At 36.4% G+C, this 20,924-nt stretch overlaps 1 protein-coding gene across 1 annotated transcript; it reads left to right on the top strand.

The window, feature by feature from the left end:
* The first annotated feature begins 6,119 nt into the window (after positions 1–6,119).
* On the top strand, positions 6,120–7,285 carry LOC115412978 (ADP-ribosylation factor-like protein 4C). The gene has a single exon (XM_030125681.1). The coding sequence runs from the start codon at positions 6,155–6,157 to the stop codon at positions 6,734–6,736; it is 582 nt and encodes a 193-aa protein (XP_029981541.1). The 5' UTR covers positions 6,120–6,154; the 3' UTR covers positions 6,737–7,285.
* Positions 7,286–20,924: the final 13,639 nt, after the last annotated feature.

Raw genomic sequence — 20,924 nt, forward strand, 5'->3', positions numbered from 1 at the left:
AGAAGATGCACAGAATCAAATGTACTGAAAGCATGTAAATATTTGCATGCAAACTATCAACCCGGTATCTGGTCAAAGCATGAAATATGTAATATTATTGTATTACAATATTATTATATTATTATAATAATATATAACATATTTCATGCTTTGACCTGATACCAGGTTGAAACTGTTCACAGAAATGTTTTGTTATTATTATCATTATTATTATTATTATTATTATTATTATTATTATTAACATCTCTGAAAACCACCACAGTCTCTATGTTCCTGTGCTCATATAAAGTCATTCAGGCCCAGTCTCATCACTTTTATTATTAACCTGAATGTGGAGTATGACGACATAAAATAAGAACATGCTACTACTGTTCTGGTTCTGTTTTTGGAGAGAAGTAAAATTAGTAAAAAGTAAAATTACATTCAGATGTTTACATGTATGTTTACTACCAACTGTCCTTTCACAAAAATATGTGAAAAACCTGAACATTATCAACAAACTGAAATTTCTCAAGAAAAACAAATGCAGTTTTAACAATATTCTGCCTCAGCTTAGTATTTACACATATAGTAGTAGGAGTAGTAGTATTAGTAACAGTAGTAGTTTATTCGGTCATTAATTACTTTAAACACCAAACAAAAACAACATATCCATTCGTTCCATAAACAATGCGACCGAATGGGTTTAGGCTGAATTAAATACTTATTTTGCCGAACCCTATTTACAATTAATGCACTGTTTCCACAAGAAAACAAACAAACAACGGAAAAAAAAAACAAAAAAAAAAACAAACTTTTTTTTTAATGTAATCATTGCTAAATATCCAGCAGAAGAGAATACATATTTAATTTAATTCAGGTAAATCACATCCTTATCTCAACTACCAATATTGATAGTCTTTTAAACAAATATTTTCTGTAGTCAATCCTGAGCTCTATATTTTGGATAATAGTTAATTTGTACATGTTTTTAAAAGTTTTAATTGTTTTAGACTGTTTGAATCGATCTTCCAGGCCATTCCAAAGATTAACCCCTCTAACGGAGAAACATCTACTTTTTTCATTTGTTCTTGCCTTAGCTTTTTTTTTTTTTTTTTTTTTTTTTTTTTTTTAAAACGCTGGTTCCTCTGAGGCTGTACTGACTTTTCCTACATTCAAACATCTCCTGGATGAGCATTCTAACTTACAGATCGCACTAAAACTAATGAAAAATTTAGAGTTGACATTATTTATAAGTTATTATTTTATTAATGTACTGTTTAAGATGATATCCAGACATTAACGGTTATTCATATTTTGTGTAAATGTATTTTATTATATATTTTTGTGAAATTTTACTTTCTTAAATTAATTGAAAGAGAAAAACTTGGAGTTGCCATCATTTATAGGTTATTACAATAGTATTTTATTATATTGTTTTGTATGTGGAACCTGGACTAAAATGATTGGTAATATCTTCAGTGTCATTTTTCATCCGATGGGAGGGATTGGACTGTTTGGCGGCTGGTTTTGGTCCACAGGTCACATGTTTAACCCCCCGATCTACTTTGTCCCATTCAGAAATCCTTTGGTCTTCATATTCTATGTGCTCATAATTAATTTAAGCTGAAAATGAAGCAAAGTGACAGAGGACTGATGATGGGAACCCTGGTCTGAGATGATCCTGCAGCGCCACCTTCAGTCCAGAACCAATACCACTGCTGCTGTCACCGAGAGGACGCTTTCCTGTGCATTATTGATTCTGCATGTGACTGGAAAGGCTGGAGGTGAGCAGTGTAGCTGTTAATTATTCAAAACTAAACAATGTAGTGGACACTTAGTTAATGCATTAACCATGGAATCAGCTGTGGACGTGTCGGTGCAGGTGTCCTTTACACACTCAGGTGGATTAAGTGGATCATACTGACATGGTCCACACAGTTTAACCTCTGTCTGGCCTGCACATCACAAAAATATTCCCTCTTACTCGTACGCCTCAGGTATTTTTTCATATTGTTGCAGGAGGTCCAGAGTAAAACATGCAGCAACACAACAGAGTCAGTAGTAATCTGGGAAATATGTTTAACCCTTTATAGTTCACTCATGCAAATACTCTGAAATACTCCTAGTGTGTTATTGGAGGACATAGCAAGACTTTATGACTTTGTGAAATTTTTCAAAATTTTTTGTTGCTATATAAAAAAAATCAAGGTCAGTCAAGTTACCATATTTGGCCACTTACCCATACGTGGTATGAAATAAAATAAAATAAAATAATAATAAATCCAAGAAGTGTATATAATTGATATAACAGGGTTTCTGCAGGTATCAGCAAATCTATTTTAATGCAGATTTCCATTTCTTATTTGTCAGACAAATGGAAACATGTCAAGGTTAAAAGAATTAACTCTTTTTCCATCTGTCTGACAAATAAGAAAAGGAAATCTGTATAAGTTCTAGTTAACACTATGAACCTATTTGGACTAATTTAAAGCCCTTTTTATTGCCACTTTAAACTAATTTAATGCCCTTTTTAATGGCATTTAAGGCCTTAATTTTCACAAAATCTGTTTAATGACTTTTAATGCTTTTTAATGACCTGCAGAAACCTTGTATAAGAAAAACATGTGTAAGGTGAAAAGCGCATTACTTTTAGAATATTACAACTGCCCATGAACAAATGGTCAGTTGATCCGGTAGTGACAGGCAGCAGAACTGACCCACAAACATGGAAGACACTAAACAGCATGTTGGCCCTCTGGATGGAAATATGAGGACAAAAAAAAACAACCAAGACAGAACAGTTGGTTACTGTTGTTTTGTTGAAACTGTTGAAGGTGTTTAATAAACCCGTTAAGTGCCTAAATATTCCCTTCTTTCTTGAGTCTGTTTGCTCATTCAAAATGAAACACGATTAATACAGATTAAAAATGAATAATATTTATTCCTGATTAACTCAAATTAATCCACAGCAACTTTGTGATTAATCTGAAAAAATGTAATCATTTGACAGCACTAATAAAAATACAAGAAAAACACATGTAAGGAGAAAAGAACTTCACTTTTAGAACATTCTAACATGCGTGCTGCTCCAGACCCCTGTCCACATCCACATGAGCCCTTTGAACATCATTCCTTACATTAGTTCCATTACTTCATGGTACCGAACAAAGCAGGTCCACTCACTGTTCATGCAGAGGTGGACCTTACAGACCCTGGAGACCACATTGGACCTGAGATTATTTACTCACTGTCCTCACCTGTTACTGTCTTGTAATATATGCGAAAATGTTCAAAAATAGTCACTTGCCTCAAAGGGTTAACGACCAAGCAAATGCACTTATTACTAAGAGTTTCTCCCACATTTTCAGAGATAAAATACATAATTTCACCACATTTCAGTCTCTTATTGTTATCACATCTGTGCAGAAAATCTGGAATAGATGTGAAATATAGTATAAATAAGTATAATATAAATATATAGCTCCTCAAAGGTTAAAAGAATCACTATAATAATAATAAAAAAAATCATATAGTGATATTTCAACGTCAGTCCACTACCTTATTGATATATTTATGAAAGAAATCTGCAGTTTTTCCCAATATTTGGCTGTTGCTTCACCAAAAAAAGGAAAGAAAATCCTATTAAATAATAAAAGTTGAATGAGGCTGAAGTCAATGTGGTAATTTGGCCACAAGGTGGAGCCATTGCATCATATTTCTGTTGTGTTCATGATTCTCATGTCACTGTTAAACAAGTAAATGAAGTGAAACAATAAACATTCATCTTTTACCTTATTGAATGTTAAGTTTAAAGTGTTTTTTTGTTTTTGTTTGTTTGTTTCTTTTTATTGGTTATAGTCCAGAAATAAATCCATATCATTCCATATTCCATGTATTCCTTCTTTGAACACATCATCATAATCTTTCATTTCTTCCTGTCTTTTTGGATCTTATGTTATTTCACATAAAATAAAGATAATTCAGAAAAAAAAAATCACAAAAAATGACACTAATAAATAATAGATGGTGTTTATTAATAAAAATAAGTTTTTATAAAGGGTGATGACAGAATAATTGAGTCAGTTTTGTGTTTCTTTTAACTTTTTTCTACAAATTGTATTAATTCAGATCTAAAATTAACTCTTTGTTGGGCAAGTGACTACTTTGGGTAATTTCTGCATACATGACAGTGACCTCAATAGTTCCAGAGAAGACAGTGAGTCAGCAGTCTCCAGGGTCTGTAAGGTCCACCTCTGCATGAACACTAAGTGGACCTGCTTTGTTCGGTACCATGAAGTAATGGTACTAATGTAAGGAATGATGTTTAAATGTGGACAGGGATCTGGATCAGCACGCATGTTGGTCTAATGTTCAAAAAGTGATGTTCTAATGTTCTAAAATGCATGTTCCTTTAACCTTACATGTATTTGTCTATATTTTTATATGTACTTTTTGGATTTTATTTCATTTTATCTATTTTTGCCATGTACGGGTAAGGCACCAACTATGGTAACTTCCCTGAGCTTGATTTTCTACATAATAAAATTTAAAATTTCACTAAAGTAATAAAGTCGTGTTCTGTCCTCCAATAACACACTAAGGTTGACCTTTTGAATTTCAGAGTATTTCTATGAGTGAACTATAAAGGGTTAAACAGGTCAAATTAATGGGTCAGGGTTAAATCTACAGGAATGGATGTAAATTTACAAGATAAAACAATGATGATGACACATAAATACAAAAATGTTTCATTGGTAAATAAATACAGTTTATTTCCACTAATTATTATTATTTTTTTTATCATAGCACATTTAATGGATGTTACACCTTTATCCAAGTTTATGACTTAAACTGTTATCCCATCCCCTGAAAAAATTTAAAAAAAAAACAAAAAAACAACCCATATACTTATAATAGGTGGAATTTGTCTGTGCTGTCTATGTCTATGCTGACATCAGCACACGCTTAGATATGATGACAACAGCTGGATCGATGCAGAATTTGAAAATATATTCAATCACTAGAATTTATTTTGTACAAAAAACGCACAAACACTCGGACAATTTATAAACAATTCTTTAAAATGGACTGGATTTACTCTCTGTTGTAGTTTTTTTCTATAGATCTTTGTATTTCAAGTTATTATTATTATTATTATTATTATTATTATTATTATTATTATTATTATTATTATTATTATTATTAGTCTTTCTTCTTTGTGTCTGTAAGTCTTTGCATTGTGTTAATTTGTTTGGACCATCTTTCTTTTTGACATCTTGATGTTTTGCATACATATATTTTCAAAAAAGTTGGGGGGAGGGGCAGCTGGATCGATGATATTAGAATGAATGGTGGTAAATCACTTAAAATGCACAAAAAAGTAATTTGAAAATTGTGACAAGACTAGTTTCAAAGTCATGATTCCACATGTTGTAGTTGGGTGTTTTTTCCTGAGGGGGGGGCTGTTGTCCTTTAAACCCACCCACTCCCCTTCAGTCAAACACACCCTTATTTACATCAGTGACATGAAACCCACATGGATCCGTCCTCATGGACCTGAACCGGTCCTGGATCCGGTCCTGATGATGGATTGTGTCTAACCCCCCCCCCCACACACACACACACACACACACATCCGCCCCATTGGCACATGTCCCGCGGGGTGGAGCGTCGCGCGGCCGCCTCCTGCCTCCTGTTTTGCGTCTTGTTTTGTGCGTCTCACATCAGAGCAGCTGCAGAGGCCGTGGGGGGAGGACTGCGCCACGGGAGGCGGCCAAACGTCCGTGGATTTTACGCACGATTTTCCCTGATTCTGACACTGGAATAAGACCGAACCGACGCACGGACGCGCGTTCGTGCGTAAATCGAGTGTTTGGATGCGCGCGGAGGAGAGGCTGGTTCTCATCTCGTCGTCCTCCCCAGCGGTGACACCGTCCTTACCCCCCCCCTGGACGGCTTCCACTGCGTCGCCGAATGGATGCGAGGACGAGCGCGTGAAGGGAATACTAATGAACCGCGCGCTGCGTCCCGCCGCGGCGCACCGCTGAGGCCGATCCTCCGTCCAGAGCGCACCGGGGCCGGAACCCGACGGACCAGACGAACCCTCCAGCCTCCGGGATTTTATGAGTCTCATCTGAGCGCGCGGCTGAAAGCTCCATAAAGGCATCCGATCATGGGGAACAGCTTCTCCAACATCTCCGCCTTCCAGTCCCTGCACATCGTCATGCTGGGTCTGGACTCTGCGGGGAAAACCACGGTTCTGTACAGACTCAAGTTCAATGAGTTCGTCAACACGGTGCCGACCATCGGCTTCAACACCGAGAAGATCCGTCTGAGCAACAGCTCTGCCAAAGGCATCAGCTGCCACTTCTGGGACGTGGGAGGCCAGGAGAAGCTGAGGCCGCTGTGGAAGTCCTACAGCCGCTGCACCGACGGGATTATTTACGTGGTGGACTCGGTGGACGTGGACCGGCTGGAGGAGGCCAAAACGGAGCTACACAAGGTCACCAAGTTCGCGGAGAACCAGGGCACGCCACTGCTGGTCATCGCCAACAAACAGGACCTGCCCAAGTCTCTGCCCGTGGCCGACATCGAGAAGCAGCTGGCTCTGCACGAACTCACCCCCTCCACCTCCTACCACATCCAACCGGCGTGTGCCATCATCGGAGAGGGGCTGCACGAAGGCATGGACAAACTCTACGAGATGATATTGAAGAGGAGGAAGTCCTTAAAGCAGAAGAAGAAGCAGCGGTAACACCTGCCGCCGTCCAGAGGTTTGACTGTGCTTTGGTTTCTTCCATGTGTGGATTTACTGTGAAGCCCTGATGAACAACACAGACACAACCAAAAAATCCAAACCCAAGTCCAGAAACTTGAACTGGAGCAGGAGAACCGGGCTGGAACCGGGCTGGAACCGTAGAACCCAACTCTGACTGAAGTAGAAGAAGCTCCTGGTTGTAGCTTTCAGACTTTCCAGGGGGTTTTGTCTGGTTTATTTCCATCCACAGGGTGACTTTTGTTGGATTTTGCACGTGGCTTGGGTGGTTTCACGTGCCCACTGCTCTTGTATTTCTGTTTTCTAGTTTGGTTTTTAGGAAAAGAGACGTCTTTAGCATCCTGTTTTGTTTTCGGAGCATTGAAGTAGCCTTCCCTCCGAGTGGTGAACCACTACTTTGCACTTTTCATTTCCTAACCAACAGTAGAAAATGACACTGTATTAATGCAGGAGCAGATCCAGGTGGTTTATGTACCAAGAAGCCAAAACTGAAGTATTTTTTGAGTATTAAAACATTCAAATATCACAGTTTGGGGTCACTGTTCTTCATTTATGTGTAGAAATATCCATATCTTTTACTCCTGGAATCATTAGATTATTAATATTCATCAGTCGGAACCACTTTATATCTGAGTTTTTGGTAAATCTGAGGGTTAATCACACAAATAATGACTCAAATTAAGGAAAAAACCTACTCTTATACTCATCTGTTGTCAGTGTATACACCTTTCACTAATCTGATGTTTTGAACCTTAAGTTTTCAGCGTAATGTTTGCATTTCATAAATTCATCCCATGGGGGGGACTGGAGTGGGGACTGGTGGCCGGTTTTGGCCCATGGGCCGTATATTTGACAGCCCTGCTCTGTTGTGTTGTATCTTCATCTGGAAAAGGCTGAACTGTGCAGACATTTAGTGGAGTAAAGAACATGAGGTTTAGCTCTGAAATGTTGAGGAATGTTGTGTCATGCAGAAGTGAATCAGCGTCAGGTGGAGGTTAAATGTGTAAAAGAGACGTTTATCTGGAGAAATTACAGAGAACTGGCCACATTTGGACTCAGATCAGAAGGTTAATGGAGTCATTTTGCAGAAGAAAAATCTTGTATCTAAATGTTGACGTGTTAAAAAGCGTCTTCACAGTTTGCATGTTTTCCAACCTGCTCGTTTTTAGTGAAGCAGGAGCTGGTTGTTAAATTTATAGACCTGCATTGCAGAGGCGCAGTGCTGTGTTTTCTGCTGTTCAGTGAAGTGTCCAGGACTCCGAGGTCTGCAGGGTGTAGTAGGGTGTATGCTGGCTGTATGAAGGGTGTATACAGGGTGTATTAGGGTATGTTTGGCTGCATTGGGGTGTTTCAGGGTGTGTGTAGGGTGTTTTAGGGTATATTAGGGTGTATACAGGGTGTTTTAGGGTGTGTTTGGGTATATTAAGGTGTATTAGGATATATTAGGGTGTGTTTGGGTATATTAAGGTGTATTAGGATATATTAGGGTGTGTTTGGGTATATTAAAGTGTATTAGGATATATTAGGGTGTGTTTGGGTATATTAAGGTGTATTAGGATATATTAGGGTGTGTTTGGGTATATTAGGGTACATTAGTGTGTTTTTGGCTATATTATGGTGTATCAAGAGTGTATTACGGTGTATTTGGGTATATTGGGGTGTATTAGTGTATGTTAAGGTGTGTTTGGGTATATTAGGGTGTATACAGGGTGTTTTAGGGTGTGTTTGGGTATATTAGAGTATATTAGGGTATGTTTGGGTATATTAGGGTGTATACAGGGTGTATTGGGGTGTATTAGGGTATATTAGGAGTATTAGGGTGTATGTAGGGTATATTAGGATGTGGTAGGGTGTATTAGGGTTTTTTGGGCATATCATGGGTATTAGGCTATATTAAGGTGTGTTTGAGTATATTAGGGTGTTTTAGGGTGCATTAGAGTGTGTTTGAATATATTAGGGTATATTAGGATGTTTTAGGGTGTATTAGGGTATATTAGGGTGTATTAGGGTGTGTTTGAATATATTAGGGTATATTAGGATGTTTTAGGGTGTGTTTGGGTATATCAGGGTGTATTAGGGTGTGTTTGAATATATTAGGGTGTTTTAGGGTGCATTAGAGTGTGTTTGAATATATTAGGGTATATTAGGATGTTTTAGGGTGTGTTTGGGTGTATTAGGGTATATTAGGGTGTATTAGGGTGTGTTTGGGTATATCAGGGTGTATTAGGGTGTGTTTGAATATATTAGGGTGTTTGATATAGGGTGTTTTAGGGTGCATTAGGGTGTGTTTGAATATATTAGGGTATATTAGGATGTTTTAGGGTGTGTTTGGGTATATTAGGGTGTATTAGGGTGTGTTTGGGTGTATTAGGGTGTATTAGGGTGTGTTTGAATATATTACGGTATATTAGGATGTTTTAGGGTGTGTTTGGGTATATTAGGGTGTATTAGGGAGTGTTTGAATATATTACGGTATATTAGGATGTTTTAGGGTGTATTAGGGTGTGTTTGGATGTATTAGGGTATATTAGGGTGTGTTTGAATATATTGGGGTGTTTTAGGGTGTATTAGGGTGTGTTTGGGTCTGAATGGATGATGGTCTGGAACCTCCAACGGCTGCTTTTGTTGGGCTTTGGATGAATAGACCTGTTTTTTAAAAGACTGAAATGTGCAGCTGTGAGTGAAGCTGCAGAGTCAGGCCTTTGGGTTGAGATGGTCGCCGTCCAAAACCCCGCTCTGGCTCTGGCTCTGGCTCTGGCTCTGGATCAGGACCAGGATCAGGATCAGACCCTGGGTCTCTGTACGTCTGGTTGTTAAGTTTGGTGAATCGCAAGTGTAGGCGATCTGCAGCTGAAACTACATGTGGACCAGTTTCCTGTTGTTTTTGCAGGTTTATTCTGTCTGTGACGTCTCTCGCTTTGTTTTGGACAAATATTACTGTGTTAGTTCCACAAAGATCCATTTCAGACACTGTAGTATTTCAGTAACTACATGGACTGAGTTTAATAATGAACCAAACATATGCTTACACTCGACTTTAAATCTAAAATAGGGGTGTCAAACGTGGGATAAATTGAAGACATGAAGATTTAACTGTGAAAGGTGTTGAACTGGTTTTAGTTCAGGTTCCACATTCAGACCAATCTGATCTAAAGTAAAATAATATCATAATAACCTATGAATAATGACTACAATTTTTTCTCTTTGTTTTAGTGCAAAAAATAGCATTAATTTCGGAAAATATTTACATTAGCAAACAATAAAATGTGAATAACCTGAACAAATACGAACAACCTGAAATTTATAAAGAAATCTAGAAAATAATGTACCAAAAGAAGAAAAATAAAGAAAATTCAATCACATAAAATGAATAAACAAAAGAAAAGAATAAATAAAATGAACAAAAAACTACAAAATCCTGAGTAAAATTAACAGAAATACATAAAAATTAACAAAACAACAAACGAAATAATAAAATAATGCACATATCAGCAATATTTTCCTTCTAAAACCAGAATTATCTCTAACGTTTTTCAGTGTTTGTTAATATATATTCATTTCTTTTTTAATGCTTATTTTGTACATTTAGATATATCATTCTAACCTATAAAAATACAAATACAGTTAAAGTACTAATAATTTTCTATAAAAAAAAAAACTACAGTACAAATGTGAATACTGTGCTGTTAAAGTACTGCAGTATGATAATATTTGTATTATTAGTATTATGTGACATTTCCTTCAGGACCTAAACAGAAAATAAAAACCAAGACGTGTGTAGATTTATGAAAACATGATGAGTCACAACATGGAAACCACGACAACATGAAAACATGACAACGTTTGGATTATTATTTACGGTAAAAGGTCAGAAAAAGAACGTCTGATAAAAACCCACGCCATGGTTTCCCACAGTAAAGAAACAGCCCAGTCATCTGAGGACGGCTGTTACCATGGCAACAGCACCGCAGAGCCAGCCTCACCAGCCTCGCCAGCCTCCGGTGGTTTAAGGAAATGCAGATTCTTCTTCCTGATGATGGTCGTGGAAGGCAGACATCGTACATCGATGGGGTTAATCCACCGTCGGGCTTTGATTTTATTCTGAATCATTCAGTTGTAAGGTCGTGTTTTAATGAGGAACCGGTTCTCACTCTGAAGTCGACATGTTCTGATGCACGGTCATTTCAGTTTCAGTACAATCATCTGAAACTGAAAAGTGAAGCCAACGCTGAGTATTAACATCTGCAGCACCATGAATGTCCTCTAGAGAGTGGATCCAACAGTGAGTCAAACCTTATAGACGCCCATGTTACAAATGAACACATTTACAGACTGGTTATGGTTCATTTCCTCCTTCATGACACCTGTACGGGGGTAAATTTTTATAAAATTCACCTGTTTATTTTAAACTAAGCTATAAAGTTCTGTATAATTAAGGGCGTGGTCACTGTGATTGACAGTTAGCGGTAGCATAGCTGTTGAGTTGGACATGCAGACACTATAAACTGACGTCGTCACATTCTGATGCTTGGTCATAGCATCGTCTGAGGCTGAGAAGTGAAGCCAGCGCTTAATAGTAACATCTGCAGTACCATGAGTGTCCACTAGGGGATGGATCCAACAGTGAGTCAAACACCATAGATGCCCATGTTACAAATGAAATGAGCATGTTTACAGAGCGGTTATACTGTAGTCAATCTCCTCTATGATACATGTATGAGAATGAATTTTTAAAAAAAAAGTCATCTGTATAGATTAAAATAAGCCATAAAGTTCTGTATAATTAAGGGCGTGGTCACTGTCATTGACAGCTAACAGCAGCTTAGCTGTTGAGTTGGACATTCAGACTTTATAAACTGATGTCATCACATTCTGATCCTTGGTCATGGCATCGTCTGAGGCTAAAAAGTGAAGCCAACGCTCAGTATTAACATCTGCAGTACCATGAATGTCCACTAGGGGATGGATCCAACAGTGAGTCAACCCTTATAGATGCACATGTTACAAATGAACACATTTACAGACTGGTTATAGTTAATTTCGTCCTTCACAACACCTGCACGGGGGTAAATTTTTGTAAAACTCATGTGTTTAGATTAAAATAAACCAAAAAGCTTTGTATAATTAAGGGCGTGGTCACTGTGATTGACAGCTAGCATTAGCTTAGCTGCTGAGTTGGACATTAAGACTCTATAAATTAAAGTCATTACGTTCTATTGCTTAGTCATAGCATCATCTGAGGCTAAAAAGTGAAGCCAACGCAAGGTATTAAAATCTGCAGTACCATGAATGTCCACTAGGGGATGGATCCAACAGTGAATTAACCCTCATAGGCGCACATGTTACAAATGAACATGTTTACCGACTGGTTCTGGTTAATTTTATCCTCTATAACACCTGTGTGGGGGTGAATTATTATAAAACTCATCTTTTTATATTAAAATAAGCTAAAAAGTTCTGTATAATTAAGGCCATCAATCAGTCACTATTCATTAAAAATCTATGACAACTTTGACTATTCTATTTATTTTCATGACATACCCTTTAACACTGATCAAATCTTTGAATGCTTGAAACATGTTCACGTTCACTGATGGTCATTCACGAGTCTCACATATGAAGTTCACGTATCGTCTTTATTTGTAATCATTAACTGAGCCCGATCTCTGTTTTTACAGTGAACAGTTTTCATTTCTGTTATTTCCGTCTATAAAGAAATAAACTGCCCAACATCAAAACAGGACAATAAAAGCAGAATTAGGTTGCTGTTATTATAACGTGTATGTTACAGCTGAACAATAAAAGATAAAAAAGAATAAATTAACATTATAATGAAGCGAAACAAACAGTGATGAATACAAAACAACAAAAGAATCAATGAAAATTGGCAAAAAAAAAAAAGTAAATGAACAAAAACTGAATTAAACGTGACAAAATGAATAAATAATGGTAAAAATAAACTAAATTAATAAATTAATCAAGAAAATGATTAATAAAATAAGTAAAATGAACAAAATAATGATACAAAAATACAGTAATTAACGCAAAACAACAAATTAATTAATGAAAATGGGCAAGAAATGAACAAAAAATGAATTAATCAAGAGATAAGATAAACAAATTAATCACAAAATGCTGAATAAAATAAGGAAAATGAACAAAATAATGATTAAAAAAATACAGTAATGATCAAAACAATAAAGCAATCAAAGTGAACAAAAAATAAACAAAACCTGAATTAAACAAGCGACAAAATGAACAAAATAATGATCGAAACAAAAACAATGAATAAATTAATCAACAAAATGATGAATAAAATAAGAAAAATGAACAAAATAATGACCAAAAATAAAGTAATGAATAAAAAAGAACAAAATAAGCAGCTAAAATGGATTAGAAATTAACAAAAACTGAATGAAACAAGATATAAAATTACCAAAATAATGGTCAAAACAAACAAAATGATGAAATGAATCAACAAAATGAGGAATAAAATACATAAAAAGATCAAAATAAACAACCAAAATGGCTTCAAAATAAACTAAGTGAATTAAACAAGTGATAAAATGATCTGTATGTGATGTTAAAATAATTCATCATCCTTCATTGTTAATATTTTCAGTGTAATTTTTTAATTTCATAAATTCATCTTGTGGACTGGATTGCACCAGGTTTGGTCCACAGGCCGTATGTTTGACACCCCTGCTGAAGGTTCATGTTTTAGTATTTGAGTATTTTTACTTCACACCAAAGATTTACCAAGTATTTCCAAACCAACCGACATTCTTAAATGCTTTGTGGTTTCCATGGCAACAGCTGTGGACTCAGTACTTGTGCTCACGCTGCAGTATTTTCAGGTGTTTTTTTTTTTTTTGTTCAAATATGAAAGAGGATGGCGATGTTGAGTTATTTACTACAGCTGCAGTTCTGGTCCGGGGGTGGGGGGGTGCTTTCCTGTTTATTCCTGCAGCTGTAGATGGAGTTGTGTTGTTTTTGTTTTTTTTTCCTGTTGTTTAGAGCCATCATTGTCTCTAATAAGGACAAAAAAAAACAGCTGATGATGACGCTGCCCTTCAGTTGAACTGAGACCGAACACTTTATGTGGTTAATAGTGTTTAGTCTCAGTGGGACTCTGGTCTGAACGGTGATGTAATGAAGAATAAAATGTCTTTTCATAATTATCAGTCGCACAAAACAACAATCATACACTCCATCGTCTGGTTTTTCATCTTCTGTAAAACAAGGCTCTTCTTAAAACACTAATCTAAACAGGAGCTCCCAATACAATACATATTAAACTTATATAAATCAGACTAAATCAACATTAACCCTTAAAAAATGAAAAAAAAAGACCTTTCCTACATGATTTATTACTATTTATTATTTTAACATATTAATTTTTCAGTGTAAATCATGTATTTTTCTATATTTAATTCACTGATCATGTAAATGTTCATTAAAGTTCAGAGTAAATTCAAAGGTTTTTCTATCAAATCAGAGGAAACTGAAGAAAACTGTCTGTAAAATCATGAACTGAACATGAAAAAAAGGTTTACAACATTATTTTCTTCATGGCACTTTGTGTTTAGTTAATTTTTTAAAATTAATTTTAATTAATTTATTTGTTATTTTATGGGTCATAGGGCGTTCATGGGGCATTCATAGGGTGTTCATGGGGCATTTATGGGATGTTCATGGGGCGTTCATGGGGCATTCATAGGGTGTTCATGGGGCATTTAAGGGATGTTCATGGGGCATTCATAGGGTGTTCATGGGGCATTTAAGGGATGTTCATGGGGCATTCATAGGGTGTTCATGGCATTTACGGGATGTTCATGGGGCATTCATAGGGTGTTCATGGGGCATTTATGGGATGTTCATGGGGCGTTCATGGGGCATTCATAGGGTGTTCATGGGGCATTTATGGGATGTTCATGGGGCGTTCATGGGGCATTCATAGGGTGTTCATGGGGCATTTATGGGATGTTCATGGGGCGTTCATGGGGCATTCATAGGGTGTTCATGGGGCATTTAAGGGATGTTCATGGGGTGTTTATCGGGCATTTGTGGGTTGTTAATGGGGCGTTCATGGAGTGTTCGTGGGGCATTCATGGGTTCATGAGGTGTTTATGGGTCATTTGTGGGGCGTTGATGGGGCATTTATGGTTTGTTCATGGGGCATTTGAGTGTTGTTTGTGGTGTGGTCATGGGTCATTCATTGGGGCATTTATTGGATGTTCATGGGGCATTTATGGTGCATTCATGGGTCGTTTATGGGGCATTCATGGGGCATTCGTGGGTTCTTAATGGGGTGTTCATGGGGCGTTTGTGGGTCATTTATGGGTCATTTATGTGGTGATCATAGGGCATTTATGATGCATTCATGGGGCATTTGTAGTTTATTTATGAGGCGTTCATGGGGCATTCGTGGGGCATTCATGGGGCATTTATGGGGCATTTATGGGGTGTTTATGGGGCGCTCATGGGGCGTTCGTGGGGTGTTCATAGGACATTTATGGAGTGTTCATGGTTTGTTCATAGGACGTTTATGATTCGTTTATGTGGCGTTCATGGGTCATTCGTGTTTCTGTCGTGGGTTCCTGTACTGTTCCTATCAGGGGTCGATAAGCCAGTCGTTGTTGGGCGTCCCTGGCTTATGCAGGTCATGCTCTTGTGGTTGTTGTGCCTGGATGTGAGTGGGCGTCGCTGAGTGTAAACGCCACCAGATCCTCCTCATGTAAACACCAAAAGCTTCTGTCAGTCAGGAGAACCTCGGCTTTTTACAGACATGAAAATACTGAGGCTCGTCCACCTTCACTTATGAAATAAAACCGTCCTCTGGTTGGAAGTTTAAATGTAGAAACTTCACGTCACAGCTACATATGAAGATGGACGGAGACAAAACTGAGTGACGTTTGGGTTCTGGAGCTGTTTCCACCCTTTATGAGCTGACGTTCAGTTTAAACGCTGCTGTTTTGGAGTTCGATTCTCTAAAGCTCATGATGAATCCGATGTTTCCGACTTAAAGTGACACAATGACAGGCAGCGGCGTTTTCCCACGTAGGGTTTTTTCCTTCTGTGCCATGATGCGTTCAGGGGCAGACTGATGAATGTGTCGTCCGGCCGCTGCAGTTTAGTCTGAGCAGCGCAAACATGACTGTATATGGAGACGAGGCGTTCGGGGACACCATCCATCACAGCGCCGGGACTCGTACTCCAGCGCCGGCACCGTTCACTGAAGTTTAGATGAATTATGCATTTTATGGGACGACAAAGGAGGCGGAAAACACACATATGGTCACACTTCGAAAAGGTTTTAGATAAAGAAAATATTCCAGTGGTTATACGCATGTTACTACATTATATTTAGAGCTGCAGTTATTGATTATCTTTATAATAAATGAATCTACCACCAGGGCTGTCAAACTTATTTTAGTTCAGGTTCCACATTCAGACCAATATGAGCTAAAGTGGGTCAGAGCAGAAAAATAATAACAGAATAACCTATAATTAATGACAACTACAAACTTTTCTGCATGTTTTTGGGTGGAAAAAGTAAAAAAAAAATTTAAAAAAATTAAAAGCTAATTTTTAAAAAATAAAGATTTCCTTTTCTTTTTTGTCAGATAAAAAAAGTTAGAAAAGAAAAGGAAATCTCAATATGATCTATATACGTTTATAATCTTATATACGGTATGAATCTCATATACGGTATGAACCTGAATGGACTATTTAAAAAAAATTATGTTATAAAAATGTTTACATCAACAAACTATATTTTAAAAATGTGAAAAATATGAACAACCTAAAATATATTAATAAAAGTAAGTATAATTTTAACAATATTCTGTCTCAGTTCATCATTTCCACATGTACAGTATAACTTACAGATCACAGTGGATCTACAAATACACAGAACATTTAATAACAGACAGTTACATTTATTTTTATTAAAATGTTTCATGTTGTTCATATTTGTTCAGTCTCTTCACATTTTCTGTTAAAGGATAGTTTGTAAATGTAAACGTATTCATGTAATTTAACATGTTTATACTAGAATAAAGAGAACAGTTTGTATTTGTCATTATTTACAGGTTACTCTGTTATTATTTTACTGGTTCTGGTCCACTTTAGCTCATATTGGTCTGAATGTGGAGGCTGAACTAAAATGATTTTTAAATCCTTGATTGTTATTATTTTCAGTGTAATTTTTGCATTTCATAAATTCATCCTACAGGCTGGACTGGAGCCTTTGGTGGGCTGGTTATGACTGGCACCAGTATACCAGTACCAGTAGAAAAGCTAAATGTGTTCAGAATCAGCTGAAACCTGCTCACACTCTTTATGGTTGATTCTGTTTTAATCATTATAGTTCACGGTTCCTGTTCTTGCAGCTTCTGTTGGATTTTCCTTTATTTTGTCACTCGTCTGCACATCTTCTCTGCATAAACAGCTTTGTCGACTTCACTGCTTCATATTGTCAGTGGTTGTTTGTTAATGCAGACCCCCCCCCCATTCCCACTCTGAAGTCATTATTAATAACATTCTCAGTTCCTCCTGACGCTGAGGAGAAGGAGATGAATGCCAGATAATAAATATATTTGACTGTGAATAATTCACCTGTGCTTTGAGGTGGATCTTTGATGCTGGGGGGGGGGGGGGGGGGGGTCATGAGGAGGTCAAATGAAAGTGGAACAGCAGATTCCCCTCCCTCCAACTTCCCTTCAACCCAATGAAACACTCGTCTTTCACATGGAAATGCAGACATTTTCTTTTTTTGTTGTTGCCCCAGTTTTTGTTTTCTTCTTCTGAGACTCCGCCCACTCACCGTCTCAGCGTCTCTTTCTCTTCTACTTCCTGTCATCCTTTCCACAGATGCCGTCTATTATCTCCAAGTGTTTGATGGGATTTCCTGCTCTGGTTTAGAAAAACGCTGCAGACTTATGCCACATCTCAGTGCTTTAGCCCCCCTTTGTACCTGAGAAATAGAATGAGACTAGTCCGGATTAACCTTCCAGTATCCAGGTGAGCATTTTATGCACACTTTACACTTCATGTTACAAAGCATCACATTATTTTTCACAATTTGTTTGAGGTCAGAATTCAAAAGTTGTTCATTTTTGTATGATTTTTTAAAATTCTGACCCATCCACTAAAATCAACACATTGTAAAATATGTTAATTCCTACACTAACACCCTTCTACCAAGTGAGTACAAAATGCACACTGACACATTTTAGCATTTAACATTTGACCTAGAACAAAAAATGATAACGTATATCAACCAGTGCTGGTGTTAATCACTGACATATACCAGGATGAAAAAATCAAAGCATAACTAATCAAATTCTTATGTAATATATTGAAATAAAAAAAGTTTTTATACTCTTCATTATTTTCTTACTTTTTGCTCATTTTGAGGATTATTTTCGCTATTTTTTTCATTATTTTATTCATTTCTACAGTTCCTACACTAACACCCTTCTACCAAGTGAGTACAAAATGCACAGACACATTTAGCATTTAACATTTGACCCAGAACAAAAAATAATACTGTATATTAACCAATGTTTGTGTTATAATAAATGTTAGTCTTATAATATCTTAAGGTCTTTAAAGTTTAAGGGTAAAACTATCTATTTTAGTTCCAGATGAGCACTAATATTCCAGATTCTGAACCGCTATATTAACAGATCAAAATGAAGTTCACAAACTGGTTCCATGTTGGAGAAAAAAGACAATGAAGGAAAAGAAATTCAATTAATGGGGACATTTAAGAAGTCTTCAACTGATTTAGACCAAAGCAAAACAACTAAGGGTGTAAAAATGAAACTGAATAAGCATCAGATTGGAGTAAAACATCCTCCAACATTGATTCACAGTAAAACCCATGGATTCAGATCAATGACAGCGGATGGACACATTGGGTTTATGTTCAGTTAAAGATAGATTTCACTAAAAAGTCTGTTTTTCTTTACTTTTCTCTTTCATTCCAGGTTCTGAACTGTGCTGTTCCTGTTTTTGTCCTGCAGACTGGAGGTTCTGGGTTCACTCCTGTTCCCTGGACTGTTTGAGCTCTTTGTGTTGGATTCTCTTGGGTCCGACATGTGCTTTGTCCTGTCCTGAGGTGAAAATGTGTCCATTCACACCTTAAAATGTGTCACCAGATGAGATCACTTTCCTGCCTGACATGCAAAAAATGGAGCTCATCAATGGCCTAAAAAACATCTGCAGGTTTTTTTTGTTTTTTTTTTTGCTTCACTGTGCAGCTTGAAGGCGACTGACAGTGATTTTAAAGACTGTGGTCAATCCAGCCCCTAGAGTTTTTTATGTGAGCTATTTATCTGATAATTATGGTAAAGTAAGATTAAGAAAATGGTTTTAAGGCTTTTTAACATGAAATAAAATCTTTGTCCTCTATAAGTATTTAAAGAATCTGGTATTTTTGGTATTATTACTTCATATATTATTAGTACAAACACTATGAACTACTTTTACTTTATACTTTTGGAGTAATCATACTCCAAAATCCCTTCCAGGCCAAAGTGTTTTCATCTGAAATAGTGTAAAAGACTAAATTCAATGATGAATACAATACATTTTTCCAGTAAGTACCTCATGACTTTGGTATTTTTGGTATTATTACTTCATATATTATTAGTACAAACACTATGAACTACTTTTACAGAGTACTTTTGCAGTAATCATACTCCAAAATCCCTTCCAGGCTAAAGTGTTTTTTTTTCTGAAATAGTGTAAAAAACTAAATTCAATGATGAATAAAATGCATTTTTCCAATAAGTACCTCATGAATGAGGTATTTTTGGTACTAGTACTTCATACATTATTAGCAAAAACACTATTAACTACTTTTACAATGTACTTTTGCAGTAATCATACTCCAAAATCCTTTCCAAGCTCAAGTGTTTATGTCTGAAATAGTGTAAAAGACTAAATTTCAATGATGAATACAAAACATTTTTCCTTATGAATTTGGTATATTTGGTATTAGTACTTCATATATTATTGGTACAAACAATATGAACTACTTTTACAGAGTACTTTTGCAGTAATCATACTCCAAAATCCCTTCAAGGCAGAAGTGTTTGTCTGAAATAGTGTAAAAGACTAAATTCATTGATGAATAAAAGTATTTTTTCCAATAAGTACCTGATGAATCTAGTATATTCAGAAGTATGATTATTCCACACGTACACAGTAAAAGCAGTTTATATTGTTTGTGCTAATAATAATTGAAGTAATACCAAAAATTCCAAATTCATGAGGTACTTATTGGAAAAAAATATTTTATTCATCATTGAATTTAGTCTTAAAGCCAACAGTTTTTTTTCATCCTGGTATATTTCAGTGATTAACACCAACATTAGTTCATATACATTATTATTTTTTGTTTCTAGGTCAAATATTAAATGCTAAAACGTGTCTGTGCATTTTGTACTCACTTGGTAGAAGGGTGTTAGTGTAGGAATTTAACATTGTTTAAAATGTGCTGAGTTTAGTGTCTGGGACAGAATTTAAAAAATCATGCAAAAATGAACAACTATTGAATTCTGACCTAAAACAAATTGTGAAAAATGAAAATAACCTTTAATAACATGAAGTGTAAAGTGTGCATAATATGCTCACCTGGATACCAGAAGGTTAATAATTGCACTGTTGACATTTGAGTCTGTTTTATTTCTTTGATAGTTCTCATGATGGGAGTTAAAGACAAAATAAAACATCAGTAAATAAAATAAAGTTGTGTTTGTGGTTATAAGATGGAGATTCAACTTTTAAATGACTGTCAGTCGCCTTCAAAATGAAAAAAAACAAACGCTGCAGACATTAGATGTTCATGCATGTGCTGTGTTTGAGGCCGTAGATGAACTCCAGTATTTGCATATTGAATAGGATGTGATTACATCTGGTGACATGTTTGATCCGCTACGACTCAACTGAACAAACAGGAATTCAACTTGATGCAGTTGAAATTCTAACCTCAGTCTTCTCTTCAAAGTTTTCGACTCGTTCCTGAGTCACAAACCGTGTCATTGCCCAAAAAGTGAAACTAAAGCTGCCGTTTGAGGTCAAAGTTAAATGGAGGAGAGATCTGATCCAGAAACTGGTTCAGAAATATTTAAGCAATGCTATAAAAAAGTCTGAG

Source organism: Sphaeramia orbicularis, chromosome 21 (assembly GCF_902148855.1).
Source record: "Sphaeramia orbicularis chromosome 21, fSphaOr1.1, whole genome shotgun sequence".
NCBI lineage: Eukaryota > Metazoa > Chordata > Actinopteri > Kurtiformes > Apogonidae > Sphaeramia > Sphaeramia orbicularis.

What these genes read in the sequence shown, in the direction of transcription:
- LOC115412978 (XM_030125681.1), top strand. Translation starts at nt 6,155, where the DNA reads ATGGGGAACAGCTTCTCCAACATCTCCGCCTTCCAGTCCCTGCACATC.